At 36.3% G+C, this 25,662-nt stretch overlaps 1 protein-coding gene across 11 annotated transcripts; it reads right to left on the minus strand.

Annotated features, from left to right (window-relative positions):
* Window positions 1-5,405: 5,405 nt before the first annotated feature.
* Window positions 5,406-21,341, minus strand: LOC18435972 (UNC93-like protein 3). 11 transcript variants are annotated; one of them, XM_088873571.1, is made up of 8 exons: window positions 21,201-21,341; window positions 20,638-20,902; window positions 20,264-20,426; window positions 20,048-20,111; window positions 19,835-19,932; window positions 19,663-19,707; window positions 6,461-6,573; window positions 6,217-6,390 (listed from the first exon to the last, which is right to left on the minus strand). In XM_088873571.1, the coding sequence occupies exons 4-8, from the start codon at window positions 20,058-20,060 to the stop codon at window positions 6,357-6,359; spliced, it is 303 nt and encodes a 100-aa protein (XP_088729697.1). In that variant the 5' UTR covers window positions 20,061-20,111; window positions 20,264-20,426; window positions 20,638-20,902; window positions 21,201-21,341; the 3' UTR covers window positions 6,217-6,356. The 11 variants fall into 11 exon arrangements, 5 of the variants coding, with proteins under 5 accessions (XP_088729699.1, XP_088729702.1, XP_088729697.1 ...); XR_016060555.1 differs by lacking the exon at window positions 21,201-21,341 and adding an exon at window positions 15,982-16,055 and having other exon boundaries at window positions 6,243-6,390; window positions 20,638-21,033; XM_088873573.1 differs by lacking the exons at window positions 6,461-6,573; window positions 21,201-21,341 and adding an exon at window positions 5,406-5,621 and having other exon boundaries at window positions 6,270-6,390; window positions 20,638-21,033.
* Window positions 21,342-25,662: the final 4,321 nt, after the last annotated feature.

Raw genomic sequence — 25,662 nt, forward strand, 5'->3', positions numbered from 1 at the left:
TCTTCATCTTCTCATTTAAACGACCTTCACCTTTATTCCGAAAACATGTCTTTCCTTAGAATGCCGACACCACGACCTCAGCCGGCAAATGGAGGGATGTGGCGATCACCCTACACGATAGGTTAATCTCACCTCTAAGTCTCAAAAACCACAGGCTCCACAAGCTGACTAATGCTAGACTTCTAAGGGACAATGCCATCTCACACTACTCGTGTGCACCCCTTCGTTCACCTTTTGTTTATTCTGACTCTATATCTCATGGGTCTACTTTCTTTATCGCCCCGTCTTGTATTATGCATGTACGACATGAGCGACAAAGAGGGGCAAACTGTAGATACCCTAATCCCGATCGAGGAAACCATACGAAAACCAAAGTCCCCTGAGATAGCTACCCAAAGACCAAAACCATTCCCAACATCTAAAAGAACCACACCTCACTACCCAGGCCACGGGCAGAACTCAAAACTCAAAAGAGCATCCTTAGGTGAACCTCAAAGGGAGGAAAGGGACCCAAAATGAAAAATCAAGGTAAGAAACAAGCACGTAAAGGAGAAATAAGTCAATTAAAACACCAAAACCGTCAACGTGGGTACCACCAACGTTTTAAGGCCGTGATAAACGCAACTTAGGTTGGAGGCTCGTTGACGCATGTGGCCTGACATCAAAATGAGGAAACTATTATCATTACAAATAAATGAAGTTCGCAACTACACCAATGGAGGTCATCACATTGTCCACATCTTATTGGTCGAGAATGGCTGCTTAACCACTTGACATCATAATGAGGGAAGTTGTAATCATAACAGAAAACATAGATCCGAACAGTGTCAACGAAGCTTAACATTGTTGTTTCCTGAATGGCCAGAGCAATCGCCATCTACCAGTTATCGGAATGCGAGAACAAAAATCTAATGACTACACCATCATTAATAGAAACAACAATGGTAATTTCGTTGGCCAAACCGACAGTTTTTTATAGGCCAAAATTGCCTCCCAAGAACAACTTCCCAGACAGACAGTTGGCATCATCATGATCTGCCAATGGTGCAGCTGTCGTTGAGACCTTTGAGAATCTTATTTCAGCCCAAAACCGTCCAAAACAGAGTTTCGAGTAGTGGCAACATAGATGACACCTCTGTTGCGTACACAACACGTCACCGCCCAAAATCAAGCAGTCCGTAATAACAAGGCAACGAATTTCACAGTTGCGTTGGTGAAAATGACAACCACGATGGCCATCAACGGCCTAGATTCGATCTCAGCTTTGGACAGAGATAAAGCATGATACTTGTCTTTAAATTAGAGCTCTCACCCCCATTTCAAGAGATTTCGTGCCAAGCCTAGGCCACTTTCGAAACTTATTAGATTTTTTATTAACATGCCTAGACTCTACTCGTTCAGACCCAAATCAAGACCCGACCCAAATCCAAACCACAATTGCTATTCCTACCTTGAAACCCTCAAATCCAAACTATCTACTTTGACTTCAATTAGCCAATCTCGGGTAGCTCAGGAAAAGTCGCACTCAGACTGATCCTGAATCGGCACCCTCTCCAGGTCTCGGGCTTGGGGGTCCGGTCTCAGGTTCAACTTATTTTACTATTCCTATTTATTCGCTCTTGTTTATGCTCTATTTCAAATCATCTTCGACACTCTCCCCTTTTGCCTCCATTTATAAAACTTATGAACAGGTTTCAGGCTTAGTGATTCTAAAAGCCGGCTCAGCTGGCCGATTGAGGTAGGGAGGTCCTCTAGCCTGGCCCTCACCCTGATTGTAATTCGACGAGACCCATTCTCTACTACCCCCACTCTGTGACGAATTTAGGCCCAAAAACCAAGCCAGGACCCCAATTCCGGCCGAAATTTTCTAGTATACACAATGAGCTAGAGAGAAAAATAGTAAGATTCAAGGCTTTTAGAGAGACAAAAGATTCAAGGCTTTTAGAGAGAAGAATGTGGAATTGAGCTAGAGAGAAAAATAGTAAGATTCAAGGCTTTTAGAGAGAAAAAAGATTCAAGGCTTTTAGAGAGAAGAATGTGGAATTGTTTAGAAAGAAAGACGAATAGGAGTTGTAGAAAACAAGATGTTGGAAGAGAGATCACAATTACAAGATGAAGAGGAAGATATTAACATAATAGATAGAGAGACACACCAGCCATTTTCAAGAATTTCAAAGAGATAATTATGAGATTGTTTAGAAAGGAAAATAGAAGTTATATAGATAGAAAATGCGATGAGAAGAAAGATCGCAGTTACAAATTACACTTCTTAAGAAAAGGATGGAATTATGGCTCTAAAACCATGAAAGACTTTGATGCCTTAGTGAGAGAAACGATGGAACCACATTTATATGAGCAACTTTACGCTTCTTTTTCAACTTTACGCTTCTTTTTATTTACATATGGGAAAAATTTATATAAGGTTGCAACCTTAAAATGTAGAATCACATAAGCACCTCAAAAATCTAAATTTATTGGAAATGTTGTTTTAATGTTGAAAAAACCCTTTATTCGATCATCTGGATATCGAGATGCATGAATATGAAAAAGAAAGTTTTTGAGTCCTGAAAATAGTGTATTCTGCAACATATTATCTAGACCGTCCATTTTCAAGATTTTCATATATTTATAGATCTACTTGATTTTAGCCATTTTTTAAAATTTAAATTTTTCTAATTACGTATGAAAATAGATTTTAAGATAATACTAAATATTTTTTACAACAAATTATAATAAAATTTTAGGGTGTGCCTTAATTGAATTGTTTAAGGTTGCAACCTTATAGAAATCGCACCTTCTACACATTGAGCTTATATATTTACAATAAGATATAAAAGACTAAATTACCCTTGAGGGTAATGAGAAAGAATGAGTTAATGACCTTGCAATAACAAAATGATAATGGTGGGGTGATCTCAAGTTGAAATGTGAAAAGGACACAAAACAAATTTAAAAGAACTTCAACAAGCACGGGTGATCTCAAGTTGAAATGTGAAAAGGACACAAAACAAATTTAAAAGAACTTCAACAAGCACTCTGTCAGAATACATTTGTGAACAAATCTTTATTTTTATTTCTAGGAATCGAACAGTTTCAAAGCATATGTGGAAACCTTATTAATTACATTTACTATCTCATACAACAGAGATGTCAAAAATACATATGAATTCATTAGAAAGAGAAGCACATGAAAAAAAAAAAAACTAGCAAGTCTTGCAACTATGCCTGCTTGCGTGAACTGTTTGTACAAATATGTAATAGTGTACGTATGTATATATCCTTGGATATAAGTATCATGTGTGTACGTGTGTGTGTTTGTTCAGAATCATTCTTGTCCTATAAATTTCAAAATGGGTGATCGTAAGAGTGTTATTGAATAGATTCAAAATTCCAACAAAAAAAAATTCTCGGACTTAGTGACTCACCCAAATCATCCAATTTGACATCTAATGAGTGAAAATGATTGTGCCCTCCATATATAATTTAAATGGTCTCTTTATAGATAACCCCCATACATAAAAACATACAAATAAAGTAAAGAATATGCATGAATGTAATTTAATCACGTGTGTTCCATTGAATTGAGAATCCATGCCATTACGTTGTTCTTTACATTTTGTTAAAATACAAGGAATATAGTCTTTTAGTTGTCAACATATCCAAACTCAAACATGCTCTTGTTTGTGACGAAGTCAAATGACTGTTGGCATTTTGGGTCATAGTGTGATCAAGAAGCCAGGATTTTCAAATTGCTCAGTCACTGGGTCTTGAGTATCAGATGCAGTGACAGCAGGTGAACATGAAGATACAAATTCAATTTGAAGTAGGTTCCTAGCTGCCCTCTTGCTGATCCTTTATATCAGCTTAAGAACGTTCGGTGGTCTTAAACATACTTCCAAGTTTTCCTTCATTTTTTAGGATGGCACCATACTATCTGGTAGAAAGTGCTGCAGAGGGCATTAAAATGGTGATGCGAACTTCAAGTGCCCTTTCAGGTGGAAATTTAAGGGCTTCTTAGCTATTTGCTAAGTCTTGAAATTTCTGGTACTTGATGTGAACTTGTGTTTGTTGTTTTAAATTCAACTCAAAACCTGAAAGCCAAATTTCACCTTCATCCTAAGATATGATTACTTTCGGTAGCACTTTCTCTGTGTCCTTTATGGGCTGTATCAGATACTCCATTGGATGTTGTTTTGTCCTCCTAGATGATTGTTTCCTGATTACATCTCTAATATTAGGGAATTGTGAAAATTGGTCGCAAAGGAATCTATTAAACTCAGCAATTTTGATCGGGCAACTCTTGTTCCATGTGTTCGTTGTAAATGAGAAAGGTGTGAATGTTACTGCTAACGCAGTTCTCTCAAGGCTTAATTTAACAAATTTCAAAGGCCTTGGGAACCTTCATGACATGTTACTTCATTTGCAGGTGCTGTTAAAACTGTTCTCATACTTCCTTTGGAACACAGAACCACTGGTATGCAGTTTATGCCTGAACGTTTGATGCAATTGGTAAGATGCATGCAATTTTTTCTTTTTTGGGTTGTCAGGTGCTAGGATCTGAACTTCGGACATGGTGATGCGATTGTTAGTTCATTGGCAAGAGATGATGGCTGAGAAAGAAGCTTTGGGATTTAGCAACAAGTTCTGAGCTCATCATCACATCTGATAAAACCATGACATTATGCGCTCCCAATGTTATGGTATCATTCTCCTCTAATTGTATGAAATGGACACTGGCATACTCAATACTTTCCCTTGGTTCATGGCTGACAGTGATCCCTTAAATATTAAAGACAAAACATTGTTGCAGTTTTAACTTCAATTCATTGCATAACCAATGGTTATTCATCAGGATGTTTGAATCCCTATTAGACTACTCAAAACCATTTTAGTGCCACTGGAAAATGGAGATATCAATTTTGTATGAAGCAGTGTCTATGGGGTGTGGTGCATAAAATTTGAATTGAACCAAAGGAATGAAGTTCAACACAGCTGTGAATAAATCAATCACAGCTTTGAGCCCCTCAAGTACATGGATTTACTCTGCTCATGTGATCCAAACTCATTATAGCACTTATCTAAGTTTATGATACTGGCCTGATTTCCAATCAGCGAAAACAAATCAATTAGACAACAAAACTCATCATATTAAAACTTGTGATCCACAATCATGTTCAAATATGGAAAAGGCATGGTGAAATTTCAAGCTTCAATTACTTTATCACCATTGTTGCAAATTTTGTCATAAATTTAGTGTTGTCAGAGTTTGTGGGCATGTATGTGTTTTTGTGGATGAAAGGCGAATGTCCTTAACCTTATCCAAATCTGAATATACACATAGATAGATAGATAGAGAGAGAGAGTGAGAGAGAGAGAGAGAGAGAGAGAGAAAGAGAGAGAAACTGTTTGGATGCAGAATCAAGGTTTTTTATTTATTGTGAAGGAGCATGAGCAATAGCTTTTTCGACCTTTACAGAGAAGAACAGGAAACTTGCTACAGAAATACAGAGAGCAACGATCATTAGGGCTAAAACAGCATGAAATGTGACATATGGACTCAAAAAGAATATTACTGCAGTGGCGGCACTCTGCCATACTTTCAACTGTGCAAAAGCTGCTTCCTATGCAACATAATTAATCCAAAGCAATCAGTTAGAAACTGCATACCCAACACAAGAAGCACAAACCCAAACCAAGGTTTAGAGCCCACACTAGCAAATATAATGGAACCATACAAGCAAAATAAACATATTCATAAACTCAATATGATCTTTTCCCTTTCCTAACAAAATGCCAGTGACTAAAAACGCTATTTTTAGTTATTTTTTTTCCTGTGAACTTAGGAAAGATCAAAATTACCAGAAATATCAAGCAACACTAATTTTCAAGAAAGAGATTCATGATCTAAAGGATTGAGAATCTATAGGTTGTACAGAAGTGAAGATGGTCAATAGATAATGGGAGGTTTCATTATTATGCGATACAATGCATTTCAATAAGTGGAAAATGCTAATTAGGGAATCAGCAATTTAGTTTCACCAGCATATTCTCCCAAATTATCTCAACGTGATTATTGAAGCAAGATGATGCAATGTTAACCAGTAATAGAGCTAAGTAAAGGTTTCCCTACAGAGAAATCAATTATTTGGTATCTTAGGCCGCCTAAATATCCGTTAGGTGTGTGCATCCAGGTATATAGATTAAATGAGAGAGAGAGAGTTACATGATGTTATGGATATTGCCGTTCTCCTAAAATTCTAAACAATTACCGTGTTATCTCTGAAAAGAATTCCAAGTGTTGCATTCACTTGGGTGTTGAAGAGGCCTCTGCCTACCCCCCATATGGCAGCCATTAATCAAGGATACACCATTCCAAGTACTTTTGTTAAGCTGTTGGCAAAAGCATTTACATAGGTCACAGAGCTACAATTAACCAATATGAAATACAGAGAAAGTATACCTGTATTTTAGTAAAAGCCACAAAAGCACAAGGATCTGAAGGAAAGCCCCGCCAGAAACAATAAGGCTAATAGAGTTCAGTCCAAATGTGAAACACCCCACAACCACCGACCACTAACAGGGCAATAAATTTATCATGAGTAATGGTTATTATGTGCAATGCAATTTACAAAGAAGATGGTAAAGAGAAAACTATCAAAGTAAGGTGCACCTTCAAATAGTGTCGAAAAATATTATTCCAGTATAAAAAATCTTTGTAATGGCCTGAAAATTTATTTTCATATCTAATTATAAAATTTAAGGCATCAAAAATAGTGTAGAACATTTGAAAATCTTGAAAATTGACAGTTTAAAAAATCCATTACATGATGCACTATTTTCAAGACTTGAAATCCATTTTTTCTCATGTCCATACATCTTGACGTCGAGATGATAGATTTGAGTATTTTTGGGCATCGAAACAACCTCTTCTAATTAATTTTTGAGGTGCACCTTAATTTGATGGCTTAGGGCCTCACACTCATATAAAACGTTTTCCATACATAAATGCAAGTCAAGTGCCGCACAATTAGAAATCCATTATATCTCTTTTTCTAATAAACATTAAAAGGCAATTGCTAAGTAATGGTCGAGGATTCAAAATAAATGTCAGAGGCTCCACATACTCCAACATACAACTCTATGGACATTTATTTCACTGACTGTGATCATCTAGAAAACCCATTATAGTTGAGCATCAGCTTAAGCTGGCCCAGGCCAGTAATGGCTTAAAATTAAGTGGGTCAAGTACACATTGCACTGATAACATACATGAGGAAAATCTCAATGGCCATTAGTACGTTATGTCTTACTAACTTACATCAAACAGATATTTTTGAAAGTGAACAGATTCGCATCAATTAACCTCGCAATGAAGTGGTTTGAAAGGGAAAAAAGGAAATATACAATAGGAGCAGCACAAAATAATGGCAGGGAGAGCTCAATAATAAGACTTATGGTAGTTTTTATGACCCTAACAAGAGAATTGCCAACACCAACAAGATGATTTTGATGATAAAAGAGAAGCCTGCCCGAAGTCATAAGATAGTGATAATGAATTAGGACTGGATGACAGTTAAGGTTCGGTTAGAGATGAGTTACAACTGATGGAAGTGTATAAAGAGGAACAGCAAATGTGAAGAGAAAAATTAAAAATGAACAAAGAGTGCAAGACAGAAACCAAGGAGAGCAATGTAGGTGATTCTAGGATCACTGAGCAAGAGAAGTTCAAAAAGTTTGCCAGAACCATCATGGCTGTATATCAACCCATACTCCTCGTTACCATGATGACTAAAGCAATGAAGCTGAAAGCTATGATTTCATTTACTAAAAATAAGGGAGAATCTCGTACAAGATATTTACGTGAATATGCATGATCAGTCTTAAGAATAAAGAAAGCAATGAACAAAATGATGGACTCTCTAAATTAAGGACAACATATTAGAAAAGGAAGGAAAAAATTCAATTCACAATCATGGAGTAAAAGGAAACAAACTTCTTGACCAATGATGCAACCAAGACTCTGGAACTCATCCCCATAATACATATACTAGGCATTCATTTTTCTCTTAGTTGAGGTTTAAACATTTGAAGTTTGAACAACTCCAAAAGTAAGCACATGAGCCAAAGAAATTTATTTGAGAACATGAATTAATTTTTTTATATATCAAGTAGAATATCAAGGCAACAGATTCCATGAATTCTGGGCTAAAATTCGTTTATGCTCATGAAACAGGTCATTCTTATTAACATGGTATATGAAACATGAAATATGCCCAAGGCAAAACCTTTCTTAGATGCAATACTTCCAAATATGGAAAATAAGTGACCATACATTGCTCTAAGGCCAATCATAATCCCAGACAAGCACTCAAACCCTTTGGATTGCATTTCATCAACAAGTGAACTGAAGTATCAGATGCACATTGAGACCATGGGAAACCCTATGAGTGTAGCACTACATCGCAAAGTGGTAGTTTGTTAGAGTTTCAGCAAGGACCGTGTAAGCAAGAATTCTGGTAGTTTGTTAAGAGTTGCAGCAAGGACTGTGTATGCAAGAATTCTTAGTGAGAGCTGAACCCTAAAGAACCACTTACAACCTATGGGAGCATGAAAAAACCCTGAAAGGAAAATCCAGGTTTTCAAGCTTAACCGTTATTGTACGATGTAAACATTCCTCCGCCAAAATAGGATGGAACACCTAACTGTACAATATTTAATAGTTTAATATTCCCTCAAAGAAAAAAACAAAGGATGGAACATATGTACTAATTTAAGAGCAGTCTTTGTCCATTTCATAAAACTAATGGAATCCAAGCGCATGCACAAAGAGACAAATTCAAGGTTTGCCAAAACTAAACAACGTTTTTCATCTTTAAGAATTACGATAGGAAATCCACATCTGTATACTTTGAAAAGCTTTATGACAATGTTGATTAAAATTTCATGGACAACCTCCTAAAGTTTATCATATTTGGGATAAAATAGAGAAGTTCGAAGGAAATGTGCATCTCTAATCTATGGTTGTTCATTTTGATCAATAGTTCCCCTTGTGGATTCTTTGGCTCCTCAAGACAGGGAGACCCTTTCTCATAGTTCCTGTTCATCATCATCACTGAAATCCTTGACAGAATTGTCAATGTGACAAGATTTGTTTCCCTTATTAAAGGTTTCTTAGTGTAGCCCAATTGTCAATCCATCTCCCATCTTCAAATGTTGTCATGCTTTGCAACCTACTGTTGTATAATCTATCAGTGTTGTATAATGTCAATTTCTTGAATGTCAGGGACTCTGGCAGTTAAAGTAGAGTGCATTGAGAGAAACTTCTGAGCAGCATTCACGAGGATTTAGGTTTCATTTGCTCAAGTGGGAACATATGTTGCACCCAAATGTGGTGGCAGGTTTGGACTTTTCAATCACCTGATCAGGCATTGATTGGCAAATGCCATTATTAGCTTAGGGAGACTGAAAAAATCCACAGGACAATGATTTTCCAGTAGGTCAAGTACTCTCAATAAAAAAATTGCCATTAAGTACAGTCTATCAATTTCGATAGGGAGAAGGATAAAAGAAGACACTCCAAGGCTTCTGAAGCGTGGAAATGTATAAGTAAAATGGGTAGACAGGACAAGAAAGTCGACTCAACTTTTGGCACAAACACATAACATTGGCTGCAGGGTTAGTCACTACTCCCCTATATTCCAAGGACTGCAGGTGATTCTAATGCTCATATCTAGAGTTACATTGAGACAGTGGGTTGTCTAGAGTTGCAACAAGACAGTGGCGAGTGAAGTCCTTTAGGGAACCATATTTTTGTATGGCCCTCAAAGGTTGATGATTTTAGTCTTTTTCCAGGAGGTTTGAAATTTGAAGACTGCTTCCATAGGCTCGAGTGGACAGGATAGAATGTGCTACACAGTGCTAGGGATGACACGGGATCTTTCTCAATGAGATCATTTTATCCTGCCTTAATGACAACAAGGACAGCTCTCTTTTTGTCGTTCATTGCTGCACCTCTTAAGGTTCAAGCTGTTAGTCGCCTAGCTGGCCTAAAGAAACAGTTGACAATGAACAAGTTGCCAAATTGAGGACACAATCTTCCCACAACATGTGCATCACATGTTGTGAGGATGCCATGAGAGTCACGTTCTGTCCCATCACAGGTGGCATTCAGCCTTCACAAGTGGGCTAGCTCCTGAAGCTGAAGGTTGAGTCCTCTCACTATTTTTTGGGCTATATTGAAGGACAACCTTATGGAGGGCTAAATATCTCTGCTATCTTTTTGTCCTTACTAAGGTATTTGCATATGTGAGCAAGGGTCTATAAATGATAGAAGAATAAGAAACAAAATGTTTTTTCAAAGTCAATAACTTAGGCAAAGTTTCTATTCATGCCATCGGATTGTAGTGACATTATTTGGTTTTATGGGTTACTTAGGGATATCGACTATCCATATTTTCACTCCAACTGCGATCTATGCTGAGAATACTATTGTATGTCACATTGCTTCCAATTGTGGTCTTCCATTAATATGCAAAACATATCAAGGTGGATTTTCAAGAGAATTTTTTTTTGTGGACAATTTTCTTCACCTATTTTTTACATAAGTTTCAGTTGGCTGATTTGTCTATTATAACCATGATATGTTCAACCAGTGTTTGAAAACTCGCCGAGTCGAGCCGGAATCGCCCGGTTCGACTCGAGAATCGTTGGCTACCGAGCGATTCGGTCCGATTCCCGATCCGGATCGCCGATTCGCCTATCCGGATTGGTTTTTGGGATGCCCGATCCGGGTCACCGATCCATTTTTTAAACCACTGTGTTCAACCATCAAAAGATAAAAAACATAGTGATGTGATCTTGTCATCAAAGCAGTGCTTGAAGATTCTAAACCTCAATTAGATGGGAAGTTAAGAGCGACATTTCTGCTCTCCAAGCAGTGTATGTTTTACAAGTAATTCTTCATGCAAAACAAAAATTATTTGTCTTAGGTTGTGCTTTTTTCGTGTTACCTTATTTCAAAAATTCTTTTAATAAGTATCATAAGAATCATTCATTATAAAATCTATCATGTGTACATGTGTTCATGTATATGTGGACATTTACACCTCGGCATGCGTGCCTGCTCACATAGATAAATAGGAAAAGATTATAAAAGCCACAGGTTTATAATGTAGCATAAGTGAAAAGTAGGATTATGTTGGAACCTAAATTTTAGGAAATCAAAACAAAAATAAAATTGAATTCACACGAAAAAAGGAGAAAATCAGCCCACCATTTTCTTTGAGAACACGACCCATCCACTTGGTGCATGGTTCGATCTAGGCCTTCAAGAACTCGAAATCAACCTTTTTTTATTGAAATTCTTTATTTTTCAATTCAACGATGCCCAAATTTCCCCTTTTTCTGACATAGCAACAGTATGTAGAGTAGGTAGGAAAAGAACCCGGGATGTCATGTTGTGACTCTTCTACCTGAACACCCAGGCATCCGGACCATTCTTGATGTTGTGCAAAATTTCAGCCCAATCCTCTGCGTATGCATTTCGCAATGATTTAGGATGTGTTTTGGATCCTAAAACCTTAAAAACCAAGGCAAACACAGGAATCAGGGTACTTACCAAAAACTTTTTGATACAAGTATGTATCTATCTTCTTCTCAATGCTGAAGATCCTAAAGTACTCAGAGAAGAAAAGCCGAATTAAATTCATCATCACCATCATCCTCTATGCCTAAGATTTGCATATTCCTATGAAATGCAATTTTTATCACCATCTTCCTGTAGGTTGATGTGGCACATCCGATCCAGACTTGAGGTTGGCTAGCTTGGTGCAGGAGACCTCTTACATTGATAATCAAGAATGAAGGGAACTGGTGATCCCCTTGAAGTGCATGTCATGAAATGAAGAGGTAAAGACAGTGAACCATCATCTACGTTTTAATTGCAAGATCTCAAGGTATGGTCAGTCCTTCAATCTAGATCTCCTAGCTTTGATGCAGTAATGCCTTTGCCAACTGACTAAGTACTTGGCCATAATGGACTATTCCAGAGAGGGAAAGGTTCTATTGGAAGAGATGCATCCAAAAAACCCTATGGAGAATATAAAGAGCACATGTTATGACCACATTTTTAGAGGTAGGAGGGCCAGAGCAGATCAAAGATTAGGTGATTGTTTGGGCTAGAGTGAGAACAGAGTTTTTAGGTGGAGGTTTCCTTGAGGGATTGGAAGGTCAGCTTTGTCTATATAGTTCATGGTCCAGACCTACCAACAGTAGGCTGCTTGGTACATGAGGGTTCCTTAGGCCAAACTTCGATAATCGCTCCTAAGGGCATGTGTGGTATGCGATAGCCATCAAGGACTTGGAGAGGAAGACACTATTGTCATACTCCTTGGTATTTTTAACTCATTAGGGCTGGGGCCTTGGTTTTACTGAGCCTTAAGTTGTGCATGGGAGGACGCATTCAGTTCTTCGTGCAAGGGGACCACCTTAATGTGATTATATGGGCTAGGATTGAAATGCACGCTTCCTAGATCTTAAGGATGACAATCAATGAGATCTTTGATATTATTTCTCTGAGGGGTTCTCCCTTCCATCATGTGTTGATGGGTGCAAATGATATGGTAGATGCATTAGCCAATGGAAACTGTGTTGCTTGAAACTATTTTGCTTGAGAAGCTGAGGATGGTGATCAGAGCACAATAAGTAGCCAAGAGTATCTTTTTTAGGAGCGACAGATTCCTCCTAATTTTCGCTCATATTTGGAGGATGAAAACTTGCAAGAGGGCTTCCAAGAAGAACAAGATGAGCAAGAAATAGTTTGAAAGAAATTTCTAAGTTTTTTTAGGCTATTTCAGATTTTTATTTATTCATTTCATTGCTGAACCAGTTAGGGACTTTTTAGATATTTTAATTGAAGTTAGGGAGTTTAGTTTCAAGTTATACTTAAGTTAGGACCTTTAGGTCAAAAGTTAATTGTATTAACAAATATTATTCAAAACAATAATTTTTCATTATAAATAAGGTGTGGATGGGCTGGAGAGGCATTCATGTATTAAGAAAAGAAAAGGCTTTGTCTTGTAAAAGAAACCTCCAAAATTGCTTGTGTCAAGGTGCTTCTTGCTGATTTTTCTATGTTTCTTCAAGTTCTCCTACATCAAATGGTATCAAAGCCTACGATCTGCATGGAAGTTATTGTACTAAGTACAGAAGTTAATGTTGCATGTACGGAAGTTACTGTGGCACTACTTTTTTTGGTGCCCTAGATCAACAACAAAGAGGGGAAAGTTATAGCGGGGTCTAGGGTTTGCTGATTTTCGCCAAAGTTTTGCCAAAAAACAACTTAGATCTTGTTGATTTCAGCAAATTTTGTTGATTATTTTGCCTAGGCTTTGTAATTTTGGCAAACCCATGGCAGCGAGAAGGGGCTGTAGAAGGGGGGATTTCGTGGACTCACTCTATGATCCCAGAGATGAGAGAATTCAGGAACTTGAAAGATAAGTTTTGCAGCTGACACAACAATTCACAAGCCTCAATAATAGGCAAGAAGGTGATCTTTCAGCCCAAGAGGATCTCGAATACAACCCTTTTCACCATCGCACTCTTCGTGTGGAATTGAGTGATGAGGATAGCGACCGGAGACCTAGACGCAGGGTACGTCACTCTAAGAATGTCGATTTGAAGGTGGCAAGGTACGTCACTCTAAGGATGTCGATTTGAAGGTGGATATACCTCATTTTGACAGTAAGCCTCATAGATTGGTTAAATACAATAGAAAGGATTTTTACCTGAAAATAAACGGGTAAAAATTATTGCTATAAAATTGAAAAAAGGTGCCTCGGCATGGTGGGAACAACTTATGGCTTGAAGAGAAAGGATGGGAAAACCCAAAATTAATACATGAGAGAAGATGAAAAAGAAATTAAAAAAAAAATACATGCTTGAAAATTATTTGCAGTCCCTCTATCGCAAGATGAATAATCTTCATCAAGGAGAAAAGAGTGTAGAGCAGTATATCGATTAATTTTATGAGTCGAGGACTCGCAGTGTTGTGGTTGAAAAGGAAGAACAATCCCTAGCTCACTATGTTGGTAGGCTAAGATCGTCTATACAAGATGTGGTGGTTTTACAGCGGTATTGGACCTTAGATAACCTCAAAGTTAAGGTTGAAGCTCAACTGAGGCATCCATCATCAAGCTGGGCTGCAAGCCAAGGTAGCTCAAGTGGCCGTGAAAGCAAATTTAAGGGAAAATGTAGAACTTTAGTGGGTGGACAGTCCTCACGGCCTGCTTATCCGTCCAAACATCAGGAAACTGAGGGTGTTGGGGCTAGTTCTAGTCGCCCAAACCGCCCAAACAGCAGCACCATAAAATGCTTTAAGTGTTCAAGGATTAGTCATATCTCTTCTCAGTGCCTGAATAGAAAATCTGTGGACCTTGCTGAGGAGGTTTTCAAGGAGGACAACAAACTATCTTTTGATGGGAACCCTATTTATAATGAAGAGCTTGAGGGCGAAGAGCCTAAAGTAACCTTTAGTGACCATGGGGAGGCTTTGGTGATCCGTCGTAGCATGGTGACACCCAAGGTAGCAGATAAGGCAGATTGGTTGCTTACTAATATTTTCCACACTCGATGCACGGCCTACGGGAAAGTTTGCAATCTTATCATTGATGGGAACAGCTGTGAAAATATTGTTTCTTAGAAGATGGCAGACAAGCTGAAGTTGAAAACAGAGAGCCAAACCATACAAGATAGCTTGATTCAAAAAGGGAATTGAGGTAATAGTTTCTAAGCGTTGTCTAATTTCTTTTTCTATTGGAAAGCATTATAAAGATAAGGTGTGGGGAGATGTTATGCCTATGGATGTGTGTCATTTATTATTGGGTAGACCATGGCAGTATGATAGACATACCATACATGATGGATTTAAAAACACTTATTCCTTTGTCAAAGATGGGATAAAAGTGGTGTTAGGTCCATCTAAGAAGGAAAGTGCGTCCAAATCAGATGATGTGCTAGCCTTTAGTTCTTTGGCTGAGTTTATGAAGGGATTGGAGGAGTCGAGGATGGTGTTTGCATTGGTCCAAGTGGAGGAGCTGCCTATAGTTCGGTTCCACCACAGTTAGAACCCTTAGGGCCTGTTTGATAACTGGAAGTTAAATTATGAACTGTCAATTGGAAGTTCCTCTTTGATGGGAAGAAAGAAGTTACTATAAGAAGTTATGGGTTTCTGTGTTTGATAATCTGCTAGAATGTTAAAGAAGTTCTGGGTTTCTGTGTTTGATAACATCCTGGAATGTTAAGTAAATTATGAACTATAATAGCTTGAGCACAACATACAAACACACATGCATAATTCGTGCATCCATACGCAAAGTGCAAGAAACCAGCCCATTCAACAATAACCTATAATAGCTCGAACACAACTTAGACATACATTCACCACTCTTGCATCCATATCCCAACCTCAAAAATATATCTCATTCAACAATAGAACAACATTGTTGTTTGTCCCACAATGTTTCGAACATTAAAAAAAAAAAAGATTTAGACAACAATTAGAACTTTAATGAAATCAAATACTAAATGCTTAGGAAGACAGTCTTGAGATGCCAAGATTCCTTGAGGAAGACATCAACACCTATTTCTTCGCCCATCTACATGGCTTCAATTCAGTTCCATCACTGTGGCGAACATTTACAAGAAAAAAAATGGTTCCATCACTTCTTAAGGGGCTATTATTAGCTTTGTCAGTGAATCCTTTGGCCATCTCGGTTTTCTCAATCTCCAATAAATTGTGCTCAAAGGAACACAGGTGACTCTAAATCCATCGTTCTTATGCAATACTTGGAAAGCACCCAATCAATACAAAAAGCCAAATGACTAGTTAACCAAGTGATGATTTGATTCACCATTTTCAGAATTACTTCTAGTTGACTAAAAATATTGATCCTAGAAAGATAAACAAATATGTATGGCCATTACCTTGATGATATCTTAGCATCTTGTTCCCTTTTCTCTTTCAATCCAATTCGTGTTTTTATCCAAAAATGCCTAACCTATTACACCCACAACAAACAAAAACCATTTAGATTTTATCAATTTCAAGAAGAGTCTAAGGAAATGCTGGCTCATTAAAATGAGAATATGTAGATATGATGAGAGCTAGCATCAATAAAAGATATAATAATATTATCTGTGGATTAGCTTCCATATGCAAAGCTTGAATGTTTTTTATTTTATTTATTTTTATTTATTTATATTTTTTTTTTAACAAATAGGATAACATTGAAGTTCTAACTAGATTAAAAGTATTTTTTTATTTTATGAGCTTGGATTAAATGTATTATTGTTTCAGTCTGCTTAGGACCAGTTCAACGGATCCATGGTAACAGTTCGACATCAATAAAACTCACAAGAAGCTATATACTGCAGCATTAAAAGTCCAGAGAGAAAAGAGAATAAGAAAAGGAAAAAAAAATTAACAATTAGGATCCATCATTGAACTTAGACAGGCCAATGATAATAAATTTTCATGCACAGATACTTGTAAAAGCACATGAATTTTCATGGGGATGAGAGAGAAAATCTAACCAAAAAACATTTTAAACAACTACAAGCGTTAAAATGGCAAATAATCGCAATACCAATTGAAACCCAAATTTTCCCCTGCAATTAAATAACACATAAACCCCGTATGAGAACATTGCCAAGTAAAACAATATGTTACTTACAAAAATAAGGAAACCACAAAGAACCTGCCTTCCTCTTATCTGTCTTCTTCTGTCTTCCTTGCCTTATTTTTCTTCTCAGAGGAAAGAGGCACTACGGTGGGATAGTGAAGCAAGAAACAACAGGTTAGAGAGAGAGGGGGGGTTAGAGAGAGAGTGAAGGAGTTAGAGAGAGTGCGAGACGGAGTTAGAGAGAGTGAGAGTTGGGGTTAGAGAGAGGATAGAGAGAGACAACAAGTTAGAGGGAGAGAGAAAAAGTTGAGAAATGGTATGCAGCTTTGGCACTTGGGGAAAGGAAGCGACTATGGTTTCAGAAAGGGGCTTTTTCCATGCGGGTTGGTTGGCCTTTTTTTATCGGGATGAAGTTCCCTCAAATCTTCCTTTTCTACCTTCCGTCGATTTGGACGGAACTTTTTTTATGCTTAAGAAGGGTAAGTTCTACAGTAAAAGGAAGTTCCCATATTAAACTTACCAACTTTTATCAAACACAAAAATGCTACAGTAACAGGTAAGTTCTTGCTTCTGGGAAGCAACTTCCTGTTATCAAACAAGCCCATAATGAAGGATTATAGTGATGTCACTCCAGATTTGTTACCAGAGGGTTTACCACCCATGAGGGACATCCAACATCACATAGACCTCATTCCTGGGTCTAGCCTAGTGAACAAGACTGCATATAGAATGATCCCAAAGGAGCATGATGAGTTGCAGAGACAGGTCACAGAGCTTCTACAGAAGGGGTTCATACAAGACAACTTGAGTGGTTGGTGAGGCATTCACGTATTGTCCAAAACAATAATCTTCCATTATAAATAAGGACGTGGATGGGTTGGAGAGGCATTCATGTATTCCTCTTTAAGAAAAGAAAAGACTTTATCTTATAAAAGAAGCCTAAGGGTTGAGCCCTAGGTGGGAGAAAGCCTTAGGGTTTCTCCAAAATTGCTTGTGTCAGGTGCTTCTTGCTGATTTTTCTATATTTTTTCAAGTTCTCCTACCATCAAAAGCCTTCATGATTCATTGAGATGCCATTTGTGACAACAAGTGATTCTTTGTAATAATCTCATTTCAAACTTTTTCTACTTAAAATTTTGTTGACGCTCAAAAAGAAAATCAGTGAGGTTAAAATGTTAAGGAGTACTCAAGTCACAGATCAGTACAAGAAAAACAAGCATCATTGACTACTAAAATAAGCTCGTTATGACTTAAGACTACATCTTTGGAGACAGCTTTTTATAAAGCTAATAAGTTGGGTAAAAGATTATGTCCTAACATGTCTTTATGCATTTTTTTAAATGAATACCTCTGTAACTTCTTGTAGGTCGCAATAACAAGTTAAAAAGTTGTGTAGATGAAGAATAAATAACAGCAAATTAGAATGATTCTTGATTTCCCATGCAATGGATTCTTACAATATAATATCAGTAAAGCATCACTAAAAAAAATTGGCAATTAAAAGAGATTTACTTAGTTGATGGAATCTGTTCATACAGGAGTGTTTCATTTACTAAATTTTACTTAATATTGCATCAGTGGTGCTATATATTGCCATTGAACCTCTGACACCCGATATACCAAGTGCTGGGGTCACCACATATTTCGTGAATTCAGCCCTGATATAAGATGCAGATGAAGTTTATAAAACAGAAAAGAGATGCCGATTAGATTTTGATGAGTATTGCACATTAACTACAGAAGTTAGACACTAACATACCAAACAAACGCTTGTTGCAAGCCTGAATATGCAAGAAGAGGGATAAGCAAAAGCATTCTTTTGTCAATCATAGGGGAAACAATTAATTTCATGAGCTCTCCAAAAGAAGTATATTTTATAGAACTCTCTCCAATGGTGTCTTTTTTGCCTAAGAAGCACATCAAAATGGTCCCTAAAGTCATGCTTCCAAGGAAAACAACAAACAACAAAGTTTTGCCCATGAAATATGTTCCTTCCTGCAATTATGTAACACACTTTCAGTCACCAGTTGAGCCATGAAATGTGGCACCTGTGAACAACTGTCAACTGATTCTCGTTTATGTAAATTGTAAGGGTTAGCATTAAAGACCAAAAGGACAAGCATTAAAAGTTTGTGTAAGACCGAACAAAATGATCATGGAATATAGCACACACATAATCGCACAGTGGACTATTTTCCCCTTGCAACATAAGATCTGGTTTCGTATTGAAGAAAAAGAAACAAAGAGGAAATATAAGAATAGAGATCTCAAGCAATTCCAGTGTAATCTATGATTTGATGTTGAAATGTTTCATACATCCAGATCGGTACGATGATGTAGGCCTATAACTAGCCCCACCTCCCCCAACAAACTCGACTCATTCATTTGTGCAACTCGCAGTCCATTTCCTTCTCATATTCAGCATGGCATTCCAAGTGTGACCCACACAGGCTAGGGTCAAACATCCAACAAGAACCAATTCCCAACACCTTAGCTTCACTGAATCCAACTTCATCTAATAGTTAAAACAATAATTTCACACAGTATCCTCGTAAAGATGGAAGAATCATTCATGGGCTCTAGGATCATGTTCATTTCCCTTTGGGAACTTTTAAACCATGCATTAAGTGATGGACAGATGATGCAAGCAGAACACATCAGATTATATGCATACTCTGTCGCACGTGATCCTTAGAATGATTGAAATTCTCTCTTTTCTAAGTGAACTATTTCAAAATAGCACGGTGAAAATATGGAAAGTGAACAATTCTAAATAAATTCAATATTGTAATTCCCCCGTTCGAAATTCCTACAGAAAGACATGGTCGTTTTTTGTATATGTGAAAATACAAAATAGAGCCAAGAGAAAGTATAATTGAGGATCTCAAAGTAAAGCAGAAAACGTATGATTTCCTTCCAATTACTGTAACCCAAATAAAGAAGCAATTTCCATTTGCCAATGGTTGTTACAAGAAATGCCTACCTTTCCATTTCTCAACAGTGCAAGTAAGATCAAATTGCCAATGACCTGCAAGGATTTCACTGAAAGTTGAAATGCTCCTCTAGCCAAAACTGCCTCACTGCTCCCATTTAACAAAATAAAAAATTGTTCTTTTTTCTTTATTTGGGAAATAAAATAAGTAGTGCTAATGCACCTGGGTACTTGCACACATGCCCCAGAGCTCTCCATTGAAGTTGCCAATCACAGTGCCTTCATGCAAACAACATTGCCTAGCATGACTTCTTGCAGAGGCTGTGAGATATGTTACTTAATTAGTCAAGAGAAGAACAAACTCAACAACTCCATGATCGGTTCAATTGTATCATGGCATTAGATAGATACAAGGCATATAAGGATGGCTTGTTACCTGCCCAACCCATATTATAGATGCAGCAAATCCAAGGTAAACAGAAGCTGGTATCAGGGTATACCTGCAAGCATAGAGAGAATTACATTCGAGATAAAATTCTTATGTTCGTTTGAAATGATTTCAAGAAGTATAAACAAACTTTTAATAGGTTCTAAGTCGGATTGAACAATTTCTCTAAAAATTATTCACATGGAGAAGATTCTAGTCTTATACCAGGAAGGTATCAAATTTTCAGCAATGAAGAACCAATAACCAGTAGTTCCAAGAACAAGAGAATTCTTGGAACCAAGTTTCTGAACCACTGGAGAAGCCACCAATGAGAAAATGGTGAGCGAAAGATACAATATACCCATTGAAGTCGTACCCAATCTTCCTCCTGCCATAAAACCCATTAGGGAAAAGGAAATTACACTGAACAAAAAAGAAGCCCAATACGAAAACGAGAAAAAAGGAGCAAAAAAAACCAAAACCCACATGGAAATTTGAAATAACAATAAAAGGACAACTCACCCAACTATAAAAACCTGATAAATCAGCGCAAAAACTCCAAGAAACATTAACCATGAGAAGGAAAAACTCAAACTCACAGTATTCACAGTGCTTTCAAGGTTTTGAGTAGCCCCATAAGCGAGAAAGATGAGCAGGAAATAAGAGCTGAGTATATGAACATCTTTTGCGTGATTTCTAGGACTCTGAAGTGAGATCTCATGAGATTGATCAATTGAGAGAAGCAGTGGTTCCTCTTGTTCTCGTGAAGAAGCACTCGCAGAATCCATGTAGATGGAATCAGGTTCTGAAGCATCCACCATTTTGTTGTTCTTCATTTATAGCTTAGGAACCTCTGACCATTGCCTGAGAATGAAAAAAGAATTTGTTGCTAAGAAAGAGAAATAGAAAAAAACAACCAACAAATGGGTTTAGATTTAGAAAATGGGTTTGTTGACTGTTGTTCATTAATCAAATAGAAATTCAACGGTTACCACAATGTTTAAATAAGAGAAAATTAAAAAACAAACCCAACATTAATCTTGCTATCCAATTTACCCCTCAACCTAATATTCTGTCTCACTTTTTTTCCAAAAAATACTTTCTATTAAAATACCCCCAACCAAATAAAAAATAAAAAAATATCTAAATTATTCTCACTTACTTTTACCTAATCCACGTCTCTCTCCTCTATCCCACCAAAATAAGTTCTCTCTCCTCTATCCCATCAAAATAAAGGCTCGGGCACGATGTCAGGGCTATGGCACTATGTAAAGTACGTTTTGGTAATAGGGCTCTAGCACTATATAAAGTGTGGTTTGGTAGCTCCGATACTGTGTAAAAGGAAGTCCGGTAGTACTCAATTTTGGTTTCGGTCTGGCATTTGTGGGCTCCGACAATATGATGTTACGCTATATGTGCTACGGGATCCAAAAGTCAACGTCAAAAGGCATTTCTATTTTAAAAAAATGAATTTTTTCCCTTGGGGGTATTTACATAGAAAGTTTATTTTGAAAAAATAAGTGAGAGAAAAAGTTAAATTGGGGTAAGTTGTATAGAAAGTGATAAATTTTTCGAAAAATATTACGAGGATGAAACCCCTTGTAGAGGGGTCAATGTTTTTAATATCATTTAGTTACCTCTTAAAAAAATCAAAAAATACTAAAATTACCTTTGTTTGGTATTTAGAATGTATAACAATTAAAGGCATTTTGGTAATTTGAAATCCTAAAAGGCTTCACCTAAATGACAAAAATACCCTAGTTTGTTCATATTATAAATGACGAACACATCTTTCAATATTAGTAATAAGTAATGGTTTAAAAAACGGATCGGTGACCCGGATCGGGCTTCCAAAAAACCGATCCGGATCGGCGAATCGGCTATCCGGATCGGGAATCGGGTGAATCGGTCAGAATAAAGCTTAAAAAAAATTCGAAAAAATTATTAAAATTCATTATAAATATTATTTTTTAGGAATTCAATAAAAAATGAGGGTACTCCATTAAGAATTTTCATGTTTTTGAATGAATATGCGAATATTGATATCTTCTTTCCCTGCATGAACCGCCATTCAGCATTTAATTTACAGTATTTCGTGCTCATCCCTACACTGTTGCTGTTGGGACTCGATATGTGAATAATATGGCTGGGATAGGGTGGCCTCAGAATCATCATCTCTCTCATTTTCTCTTTGAATAATATGGATTAAAAAAAAAAAAAAACAAATTTTCAAAAAAATCGATCATGGATTAAAAAAAAAATCACAAATTTTCAAAAAATTCTATCATAGATTACAAAAAAAAATTCGATCATGGATTAAAAAAAAAAAATCACAAATTTTCAAAAAATTCAATCATGGATTACATAAAATTCGATCATGGATTACATAAAATTCGATCATGGATTACAAAAAAAAACAAACAAAAAAAAACAAAAAATTCAATCGTGGATTACAAAAAAAGAAAAAAACAGTTCGATCATGGATTACAAAAAATTCAATCATGGATTACAAAAAACTCTATCATGGGTTACAAAAAAAGCAAAAAACAAAAAATTCAATCATGGATTACAAAAAAAAAAACAAACATTTCGATCATGGATTACAAAAAAAAAACAAACATTTCGATCATGTATTACAAAACATTCGATCATGGATTACAAAAAATTCTATCATGGGTTACAAAAAAAACAAAAAAAACAAAAAAAGCGATCATGGATTACAAGAAAAGAAAACAAACATTTCGATCATGGATTACAAAAAATTCTATTATGGGTTACAAAAAACCAAAAAATTCGATCATGTATTACAAAAAAACAAAAAAAATTCGATCATGGATTACAAAAAAATCGATCAAGTATTACAAAAAAATCTATCATGGATTACAAAAAAAAAAAAAAAAAAAAAAAAAAAAAAAAGAAAAAAAAAAAAAAAATCCATACGGACTCGCCGATTCACTGTTCGGACTTGCCGATTCCGTACAGTGAATCGGCGAGTCACTGTGCGGAATTGTAGAACCGGACGATTTCTGATTTTTCAACCGATCCGGTCCCTTTTTGCGAATTCCGAGTCGAACTGGGCGAGTCCGGTTCGACTCAGCGTTTTTTAAAACGCTGGTAATAAGGAACAACTAAGGGATTTTTGTTATTATGTGTTTCAATACTTTGCGTTACCAAAGTATAAAAAATATATTTAGTTATTCTGCATTATTAATATTGAAGAGTGTGTTTTTTATTTGTAATACAAAACAATTAGGGATATTTGTCATTCAGGTGAGGCCTTTTGGGAGTCAAATGACTAATATGTCTCTCATGGTTCCTCATTCTAGATATTGGACAAGGGAATTTTTAATAATTTTAAAAATTTTGCGAAGGCATCTAAGTGAAATAAAAAAGAAAAAATATACCCTCAAATGTGAATAGGGATAATTTGACCCCCTTAATAATTTTGTAAAGGTTTCATACGCTTTAATATTATTTTCCCAAAATTGTTGTAGGGAATTGATAAATAAAGGTTTAGACCGAAGATTTGATGTTAGTTGACCCCAAATAATTGAGATAAGGCGTGGATGATGATGTTGGCATAAGACTCGATGTTCCAATTGGTGCATTCTTTCCTACCTCCATCACTCCCTCGGGTATATAATGGTTATTTTTAAGACCTCAAATTCATTTAAATTTTGAACATTAAATTATTTTAACCTGGACAGTCTCATTGAAAAAAAAAGGGACGAAGAAAAAAAGAAAGTTATACTTGTTCCTAAAGAGACAATGTCTCAAGAGATTATCTAATTTTCGGATGGTAAACTCAAAATCTTATTCTTTCTTAAAATAATAAGGACCTAATTTCTATGCGACCAAGCCCGCATAGTAGAAATATGGGCCTCTTAATAAATCTACTTTTGAGATGGATTTTAGGATTTTAGTTTTAAAGACATGTAATCTCTAACATGGAGATTATGAATATGAAAAAATAGATAAATTATAAAAACTAGATATAACATTTCTAGTAAGAAAACATTTGGACCGTTGGTCTTTATTGATTTTAGATGGAACACATACTTGCATCCATCTTTAAGATGGTGCTTTACACTTTCTGAACCATATATGTAGAAATGCGAGCCAGCAAGAGGAACAACATTGAGGCATAAGTGGATGGTGTCACGAGACAAGTAGGTCATACTTGTCAAAGTGAGGGGGTTATTGATAAAGGTGATGTTGCTGAGACAGTTCTTTTGTAGCACCAAAAGGAATAAGAGCTTGCGAGTGTTGCTTCTTCCCACAATTGAGAGGGCATTGAAATAGACACCGACATTTCATTTAGCATGCATTCCTTTTATGAGTTGGGGAACAATGATCCTTAGAATAAAACCTAGTTTCATCAAAGATTACAAGTCGAGCATAAAGAAGCTAGGTGACACTTTGTCATAACATTGATAACTTTTATGTTCTATACCAACAAAACCACATTATTAAGCTTTAGGAGAAAATTTGTTTCTTTGAGGGGAATGGACATGTGAGAAGCAAAGAAAATGAAAGAGGCAAAGAAATGAGTAAATCTGGTTTCTTACAAAAAAAACTTTTAGAAAGCTAATATAAAAGGCATCATAGAGCTTGGTAATTTATTAATGAGATATACAACAATGAAAAAGACTTCTAACCAAAGAAACTGCGGTAAATCACTTGCATTACATCATTGAAAGATTGCATTTAACAATATGACGGTACTTACAGCTCTGCAACACCATTTTGTGTTCTAGTGTGCATACATGAATATTGATGAAGAATTCCATATTGACTAAAATATTCTCTAAAAACATGGGAGGTAAATTCACCACCACCATCAGAACAAAATGTTTCAAGTTTGTAAGCAAATTAGCATTCAGCATGTGTATGAAACTTAACCAAAAAAAATTAAATACATCATATTGTTGTTTCAAGAGATATACCCAAGTATATCTGGTATAATCATCTACAAAAATTATGTAAGATCGAGAACCTGATAATAAAGTAATTGGAGCTAGATGCCAAACATCATTATGAATTAGATCAAGAGGGCCATTATTTCTATCAGTCAAGTTAAGTGCAGATGTAAATGTTTGCCTATCTAGCAAGATGAATACAATAAACTAAAGGTAAATCATCAACACAATTTAGAAGAGCTAACTGTTTTTTAAGACGACGAACAACGATAGAACTAAGATGACCTAAGTGCACATGCCACAAAGTAGAAGCTCCTCATTTAACTTTTGAGATTGACATCATATAGTTGATCATTTTGTAGTGCATATAGGCTTTCTCTTAGGATCCCCTCTGTAATCACCTTCATGCTTTAGAGGTAATTCACAATACAACTACTAGGGGTAAACTCAAAGTTGCACTTAAAGTCTTTAGCATATTGAGATACATATATGAGTTAAATATGTAATTTAGTCATAAGTAAAACATTAGAAATATTTAAGGGACGAAAAGTGGTAGAAATAGAGACTGTTTTAGTTTGAGATAAGTAAGGCAATGTCATATCCTATGAATCCCATGAAGACTCATGGTAAGGAACTATACCTTGAAGTTTGAAGTTGCCATCCGTCATGTGAGTAGTTGCACTAGTGTCCATAATCCAAGAATGA

This window comes from Amborella trichopoda, chromosome 8 (genome assembly GCF_054954075.1).
Source record: "Amborella trichopoda isolate Santa Cruz 75 chromosome 8, AtrichopodaSantaCruz75HAP2 v2.0, whole genome shotgun sequence".
Lineage (NCBI taxonomy): Eukaryota > Viridiplantae > Streptophyta > Magnoliopsida > Amborellales > Amborellaceae > Amborella > Amborella trichopoda.